The sequence below is a fragment of the Hipposideros armiger genome, unplaced genomic scaffold (assembly GCF_001890085.2).
Source record: "Hipposideros armiger isolate ML-2016 unplaced genomic scaffold, ASM189008v1 scaffold_725, whole genome shotgun sequence".
Lineage (NCBI taxonomy): Eukaryota > Metazoa > Chordata > Mammalia > Chiroptera > Hipposideridae > Hipposideros > Hipposideros armiger.
Window position 1 is genome coordinate 726,075 of NW_017732075.1, and position 8,872 is coordinate 734,946.

At 43.8% G+C, this 8,872-nt stretch overlaps 1 protein-coding gene across 1 annotated transcript in view; it reads left to right on the forward strand.

Annotated features, from left to right (window-relative positions):
- Positions 1–8,872, forward strand: part of CCDC69 (coiled-coil domain containing 69) — a 46,269-nt gene that overhangs the window by 26,148 nt on the left and 11,249 nt on the right. Inside the window, exons 3-5 of the mRNA XM_019627248.1 lie at positions 2,101–2,170; positions 4,414–4,520; positions 5,051–5,138. Coding sequence (XP_019482793.1) covers positions 2,101–2,170; positions 4,414–4,520; positions 5,051–5,138 — 265 coding nt within the window. The remainder of the gene's footprint in view (positions 1–2,100; positions 2,171–4,413; positions 4,521–5,050; positions 5,139–8,872) is intronic.

An 8,872-nucleotide genomic window follows, 5' to 3' on the forward strand; every position in this document is an offset into this window, starting at 1 on the left:
TTATTGGGGAATTGGGGGGATGGGAACAGTGCTGGGGAATTGGGGGAAGGGGAACAGACAAGTTGCTGTCGTTCTTGTTCTTCAGTCTAGTTGTTGAGGACGTTGCCCCACTGGCCCAAGTTGGCACCATCATTGCGCTGACCCAGAGTTCTTGATCACGCTGCTTCGGTCTCTAATGTTGAGTGCCTCAACACAAAGAGCGAAGCAGGAGCCCAGAGGAGGGACGGGATTTGTCCAAGGTCACAGAAGAGCCATGACTGGAATTCAGGAATTCTCGCTCTCCCATAAAAACAGAGCCCAGATTAGCGTAACCCGTGGTGGCCACTGGGGTGAGATAGTCATTGGTGTGTATCTCCCGCCTTCCGGCAGCCCTGGGTGGAGAGGCTGGCACCCGTCACTTCCCCAGATTCCTGTGTTGACAGCTCTCCTGGCTAATGCCTGGGCCAGCATCTCCCGCCCCCTGGGAAGGGTGGAGGGCTGAGTCTTCACAAGGTGGATGGAGGACTCAGTTGTCAGGCACACCCAGCCACGGAGCAGATTTGGGGAACCAGGGTCTGGGGAAGGTCCTGTGCCTCACTCAGATTGCCAGGGGCTCACACTGTGCCAGGCTCTGTGCTGGGCTCTGTGGGCCAGAAGCAGAATGTTCTAGAAGCCTTCCCTTCTCTTTGCTCCCCATCCAAAGGATGCTTTCTGGCAGCATTTCAGTTGTTCTCAAGTTCATGAAATTGTTAATAATGTGTATTCTAATAATTACTTTTAAACATCTGTTAAAGTTTTCCTTGTATAGTGATAATTCACAATTGAACATTTTCATAGCCTTTTAGTAGGCTGACTTATTTTTTTAAATGTTTCTCAAAATGGGGTCTAGAATATGTTTTTTTTTTTTAAAGAACATCTTAGAAAGTGTTCCAAGGGGTTTAAATTCTTTTTCCACCCCAAATTCTGGACCAGTGGTCAGTGCCAGATCTTGGCCAAATTTTCACCTATCTGGGGTGAAGAGAGAAAAATTAAAGTTGTGAGTGTGTGTGTAACATTGAGTATAGATGTCATTCCCTTTTTCTGGAAGCACTGGTCTTGAGCTTTCCTTACTATATTTTGGAAGGTTAAAATGTCCTCTATTTAATGAAATGAGAGTGGTAGCCTGTGATCAATTTTTTCAGCATCCTTACTTTTCAACTCACACCAACTCTCCTATTAAAAAAATATTACTCATTTATGAAAACTGAAAATCTGCCAGCCACCGACACTGCTTTGTGGTATAGAAAGCCCTTTGCATCAATTCTCTCCTTTGATCAGATTCAACCAACACTGGGTGGCCAAGGTTGGTTAACGCACCTGCTAAGTATGGCTCAAATACTGGACTCTGCCAGTTATCCCCTCATCTACCTTGATCGAGTCCTAACCTGCCTCAGTCTTCTCATCTTTAAGCTGGGGATATTTCTATTCCCCAGGGTCATTCTGAAGATTAGCTAAGATAGTGTAGATAAGGCAGCATAGTGCCTGGTACATCCCGATTATGGTCTCTCACCCCATCTGGCAAGGTAAGTACTTCTGTCTCCTTACAGCTTAGGAAGCAGCCCCTCCCAACAGAGAATACGCACAGTAAAACCATGGCTGGGATTTCTGATGTTCTGCCCCCAGCACCACAGAGCGTTAAGGGGAACTTGGCTAGAAGTTGTGGTAGCTACAAGCCCTGAGAAAAAAGAGGAATTGTCTCTGAACTGAGGGTTGGGACGTTTTAGGGCATCTTAAGGCCATAACTGGGGGTGAGGGTAAAAACAGATGGTCTGGCCAGGTCCTGGGAGAAGGAAGAAATGGGCATGGAGGACCCCATGGTTGGTGGCAGGAGCCAAACCACAAGAATCTAAGAGACCACAAGTCTCTTTGCTGAGGGTTTCCCTGGTCATGATGAGAAATCCTGCTCTGGGATGCCCTTCCCTACGAGGGGGTGCTGCCTTGGGATGGGAATAGAGGCAGCCTAAGGGGGCAGGGTCTGGCACAACTAGAAGTCCTGTCTTGCCTTTGGAAGATGCCTGCTGTAGCATCTATCTTCATACTGACCTTCCGCCCTCTACCTCTTTGTTGTGTTGTTTCTTCCAGAGACAGCGAGAACCAGGTCAGCCACCCAGACCAGAGCCTCAGGAACTAGGACCCCTCAATGGGGACACAGGTGAGTAGCCTGCCCCATAAATGCCTTCCCTGACATCCATGAGATCTCCTACATTATAATCAACAAAGGTGATACAGCTATTTAATTATCTCATCAGATTTTGGATAGGTCACCTTAATAGGAGTATCGTATCTAAAATCAGGGAGGTGATAGTCCTGACCTGTGCTTCTCTGTTCTGGGCTGTTTCTACCACACCTGGAGTGCTGAGTTTATTTCTGGAGAGTACATTTTCAGAGGAATCTAGAAAAATTGGAAGGAATACAGTGAAGGAAGGTCAGGCTCACGAGGGATCTGAAAACCAGGTCCTGTAAGCAGCCGTTAAATGAACAGAGGATGTTTTACCTCGAAGGAAGGTGTTGCCATAAAACAACACTACTCTCCAAGTGTCTGAAGTGCCCTTGTGGAGAAGAAAGATAAGCCCTGTATAGTGTGACCCAGAGGTCAGAGCTAGGGCCTCAAGGTAGCAGGAACAGGCAGGCAGAATTCAGTTCAGTCTCAAAGGACTTTTTTGTGTGGTGGTTGGCTTAAAACCTTCAGAGCTGCCTGGAATGAACTCTCCATCTCTGAAAGTGTTTAATTACAGCCTGTCAGGGATATTATAGATGACGTTCCAAGTACTAGATAAACAACTGGACCAGAATTCAAAGGTTCTCCATTCTAACCTCAAAGATGCAGACCCTGGGCCCCACCATAGACCAATGAAGTAAGCATCTCTGGGAATGGGACTCAAGGATCTGTGTTGTTAGTGATGATAGCTTTTCAATAAGCCTCTCCCCAGCTGGGGCCTGCCTACTGCTGGCCTTGCGGACCAACATTTGGGATCCTGAGCCAAATGATCTGTGAGAATGTGAGAGGTCAATTGATCTTGACCTCTGCCAGCCCCAGGACCCAGGGCACTGACTCGCTCCTCCTCTATCCTGGTAGACTGACCACATTCGTGGCTTCTCACTTAGCAGCCCTATCCCCACATTTCTCTCCATACCCCCTGCCAGACCCTGCCCATGGTGGTCTACAATCCTAATACTAACATAAAGGAGAGTATTTGCCTCTAATGCTTGCCATGAGCCCTGATGAACACGTAGAGAACATTTAGTGAACAATAGAGAATGTTTATTGAGCACCTTCAAATGCCTGGCACAACACACAACTGCTTTCTGGGCATAAGAGGGCAGAATGAGATGGGAGGAGAGTTTGCTGTCGCATCAGATAGCCCTTCTTCCCCGAAGGTGAACTGGAAGATCTTAGGCAAGCTGCATAACTTCTCTGTCCCTCAGTGTCCCATCCGTGAAATGGGAATAATCATGGTATCCACCCCACTGGGTGGTTTGTGAGGCACTTGTAACAGAGCTGACACAATCCTGGCATGCTAAGCTCTCAGCATTCCTTACCTGCTATTATTATTTCTATTGCCATTGTTTTCTAATTGAAACATCTCAATAATAACCCTGTGAAAAAGATATTATTATTGTCCTGATTTCACATATTGGGTAACTGAGGCACAGAGGGGACAGGTCACTGCCTTAGGTCATACCGCAGTCGAAGCATTGGCAAGGCCTGTGTCGAAGTTGCCCTAAGAAGGGCTGGACTTCCTGTTTGCGTCTCCTTCCTGCTCATGGCAGCTTCGCTGCCTCCAGCCGGGGAAATGCTACCGGGAGTGTTCACACACTCAGACACTCACAGGCCCCAGCAGGTAAAGCACATGACAAAATGACCCCTTATATACACCTCAGTAGGGAGAGGTGAGGGCTGTGGTGATGGCAGAGCCACATCCTGCACAGAGCGGGAGGCAGCTGCTCCCCAGCCCTGGTTCCTGGTTGGCACCAAGGTGTACACTGTCACTTCTGTGGCTTCCTCAAGAAATGCTGGAAATCTGTATTCAGTAGAAACTGCCCAGTCATTAAATATCAGCAAACTAATTTTTTTTTTAATTTAGATATTAGGTAGGGCAAATAGAACATCTTTATGGGCTGAATCTGTCCTGTGAGTTTCCAGCTCCGCTATAGATCCTAGTGGGCAAAATGAGACCACTGGCTCTGGCATTGAAGGAGGGGCCTGCAAAGCTCGTGAGATTTGGGGGCTGCCTCTGAAGGTTGATCCCCAACTGAAACCATTCCTGAAGTGGAGATCAGGGTTCTCACCCCTCAGCCCCAGCCTCCCACACTTTCTCTGCTGGTGTGATTACCCCACTTCTGCTCAGTGTGATTTCCTTCTTTCATTCATTCATTCTGCTTTCTCACCTGTAGCCACAACTGTCCACCTGTGTGCATCTGAGGAAGCTGAGCAGCACCAGAAGGATATAACCAGAATTCTCCAGCAGCACGAAGAGGACAAGAAGAAATGGGCACAACAAGTAAGTCCCAAAACCCCCTCTTTTCCTCCTGTTCCGCTAACCTTGCAAAATCTAAGAGTGAGAACCAACTTTTGGTTTTATTGTTGTGGTGTCTCTTACTCCTTTTACCAAGAAGAAAGTCCTTTATCTGTTGAACAAATATTTGTAACTGCTTGCATATAATTCATTGTATTCATTATATGCAGAGAAAGGTGGGGAAACATTCTAACACAGTAGAAGGGCTTCCTGCCTTGAGTGGGCATGAGGATTAGAAGACTCTTAAATCCCTTTCTACCTAGATAATTCTCTGGGACCACCACCACCCCTAAACCCTAAAGAAGGCACAGTTGGCCACACTCGCTGTGTCTTGGAGGTCGTGTGCCCTCTCTGAGCACATGTCATTTCCATCACTCAGATGAGGGGGTGGGACTCTGATCACCAAGCTGCATATAGCCCCAGGGTCTGAATGAAGGTAAATAAGGCCCTGCTGAACCTGGACCTACTCAATCTCATCCTGCCCTGCACCCCCCATCCCACCCTGCCCCTGCCAGGTGGAGAAGGAGAGGGAGCTAGAGCTTCGAGAGAAGCTGGATGAGCAGCGAAGAGTCCTGGAGGGAGAGCATGAGACAGCACTACAAGGTAAGGACAGCAATGCTGCTCTAGGGAGGGCATGGGAGGGCCCTCCTTCTGGGGCCGTCTGCCGAGCTCACACTCAGACTGCCACTGGCCCCTCCCTCTTACCTTTGGTCCACAAGCTGTTGGCTGTGTCAGGACTGGAGTCTGTAGGGCCCTTAGACTTGTCCTTTGGGGCATAGCTTTAAAAGTCTGACACCATGCCTTGTTTTACCCTAGTTGAGAGGTTTTATTTCCTTTTCATTTTAAAAGCAATTCATATTCCTTAAAGGAAATTTGAAAAACCTAGACATATAGGAGAATTTTTAAATATCCATATTCCTTCCCCACAATAATGACAGCGTTTACAATTTTTGATTAGGTTAATTTTTTTTTCAAATAACTTTCTTTCCTCTTATCTCACCAAATGTGATCATCATATAAAATTTAGAATATATGGATGAAACAAAAAGGTTTTATAACATAGTGTTTAGGATCTCAGACTCTGCAGCTACAGGCTCTGGGTTTGAATCGCAGCTCTGCCACTCAACAGCTGTGTAACCTTGAAGAAGTTAGTTAACCTCCTTCATAGGGTCTTTAATTTAATTTTCAGATAGATAGATAGATAGATAGGATTTAGAAAAGTGCCTATTATTTTGCAAGATATTGAGCAAATAATAATTATTATTTTATTATTGAGAAAATTAAAATTGTGTGCAATTTCCCCGCAGAACTAGTCACTGTTACCCGTTTGATATAGATCCCTTTCGTGGTTTTTTTGTTTGGTTGGTTTTTTCTTTTTGTATTGTATAAACCCAGAATATACATCTAGACACACACACATACTTTGTGGGGGAGGAGATAAATTGATTTTTTTTTAAATTTGAATTGTATTAACAATTTGTCATTAAACTTCTGTAATACAAGTTTCAGTAACAACATAGCATTCCAATGGGTACCCTTGTTCATTGAACTGGGCCCTTTTGATTAGTCATGTAGGTAATTTCAGGCTTTTGCCATTGTTTACAATGGCAGTGATATTTACACAGTACACCCCATTTTGTAAAATCTTGGCCATTCATGATTTTATCATTAGTATAACATCTAATATCATTAGTATAACATCTAATAGAACCAATGTGTGTGTGTGTGTGTGTGTGTGTGTGTGTGTGTGTGTGTGTGTGTATTTTGGTAAAATACTTTGTTTTCCATGTAGCTGATGGACGCAAAGTCTGTCTCCAGCCTTCGGCCACTGTAAATAGTGCCACTGGTACAAACACCTTCTTGAACACCTGCTTTCAGTTCCCCCAGGGTGTACGCCCAAGAGTAGAATTGCTGGGCCACATGGTAGTTCTATGCTTAACTTGTTGAGAAACCACCAAGCTATTTTCCACAGTGTTTTACATTGCCACCAGCAATGCACAAGGCGTCCAGTTGAACCACATCCTTGCCCACGCTTGTTATTTTCTGTTGTTGTTGCTCTTAGTACTGCCATCCTAGTGGGTACAAAGCGGTATCTCATTGTGGTTTTGAGTTGCATTTCCCTGATGACTAATTTTGGTGACCACCTTTTCATGTGCTTGTTGGCCATTTGTTTATCTTCTTTGGAAAGATATATAAGATATATACTATATTTTAGCTGACTTTTTTTTTATTGGTTTCAGGTGTATAAAACAATATAATAGTTAAGACATTGACACCTCTCACAAAGATAACCCCTTCCCCCAACAAGATTTTTTGTTTGTTTGTTTGTTTGTTTGTTTTTTAAGCTGAGCCATCCTGCCATCTGTTGGCAGCTCAGTGGCTGCTCAGCTTGGGCCGAGCATCGAACCACTGTTGCTCAGAGCTCACACTCTTGAGCGAGCTCTTAACCAACTGAGCCACTTGGCTGGCCCAACAAGGTAGTTTTGATGCTATTGAAATTGACCTAGAGAATGTTATGCCCGTTTTCCCTTTAATCATCAATATTGGCCTGACCTTTCCCCAGAATTATTTATTTTTTAAAAACATAGTGATGATTATTTTATAGGTAAAATTATATACTGTTCTTTTCATCTAACATTGTATCAAACATGTTTCCATGTAATTATGCTGCTACTAAAGTGTTTATAAAGGCTAGACCATTTTCCTCATTTCCCGTGAGTCTAGATATCTAGATTTTAACTACTGTGTAAACAACATTGCACTAAACATATTTTGCATAAAGTTTTGCCCACGTTTCACATGATGTCCTCAGAGTCCCAGAAGTGGAATAACTAGAACAGAAGTCTGAACAATTTTAAGAATCTTGAAACATGTCGAACATTAGCACAAAATGTTTTGAAATCAAATTAAAGCCCTTGCCTTGGGAATTTGAAGAGTTGTGTTTTAATACTAATACACCCTGTGAAACTGGGCCTCTCGTTTGACCTCAGTTCAGTTTCTATGTCTCTGAAATCTACCTTGAATCTCAGTTCCCTTCCCACATCTCTAAAATCAACTTTCCTATCTCACAAGGCTATTGTGGGTAAACAACTGTTCACCAAGCACTGCTTTGATGTTCTTTTTAGTGTTATAAATATGTTGATAAGAAAATTTTCCTATTATAAAACCCTACAGGAGAAGGGGCTGCCTGTCTTGAGTTCTTCCCATCAGTTGGAATTCTTTCATCGTTATTATTAAATTGCTTGCCACGTATTAGGTGCTATGAAAGCATGTATGAAATGAATGAATAAAAGCATAGCATGGGGGAAATATGTGGGCTTTTCTTTGTTTTGGGGGAGATATACAGATAACTGGGAGAGAGGCTAGTAGTGGTTTTTCACATTTGATGATGTTTTGTAGTCTTTTATTTTAATTTATTTTTATTTTTAATTTTATTGGGGAACAGTGTGTTTTTCCAGGACCCATCAGCTCCAAGTCAAGTAGTTGTTTCACTCTAGTTGTAGAGGGTGCAACTCAGTGGCCCATGTGGGGATTGAACCGGTAACTTTGGTGTTATGAGCACTGCGTTCTAACCAACTGAGCTAACCGGCCGCCCTCTTTGTTGTCTTTTATTTTCTATTTTTTATTTTTAAAAATATAATACAGTAAAATTGGCTTATTTTTTGGTGTACAGTTCCATAAATCTTAACACGTGTATAGATTCATATAGCCATCACCATAATCTGATAAAAAAACAGTTGAATCACCCCCAAAATACTCTCTCAGACTGTCCTTTAGTTCCTAAATCCTCCCCTACCCCAACCCCTGGCAGCCACTGATCTGTGCTCCATCACTATGGTTTTGTCTTTTTGAGGCTGTTATGTAAACAAAATAATACAATATCATTTTTGATATGGATTCCTTTTACTCATCATGATGCCTTTGAGATCCATCCAAGTTGTTGCATGTATCATTAGCTCATTCTTTTTCATTGCTGAGTTGTAATCCATTGTTCACTCATTCACTTGTGGGACATTTGGGTTATTTCCAATTTGAAGTGGTTATGAATAGAGCTCTTCTAAACATTCATGTACGGGTTTTTGAGTGGACGTAAGTTTCTGTGTCTCTTAGGTAAATCCATAGGCGTGGGATTGACAGGTCATGTAATAAATGTATGTCTAACTTTATGAGAAATGGCTAAACGGGCCGGCCGAGTGGCGCGGTGGTTAAGAACTGGCTTGGGATGCCAGAGAGCCCCGGATCGGATCCCACATATTAGGGCCAGTGACACTGCCCTCTACAGCTAAGATGCTGAACAACAGCTCAACCTGGAGCTGGGCTGCCATGAGTCGCCGGCG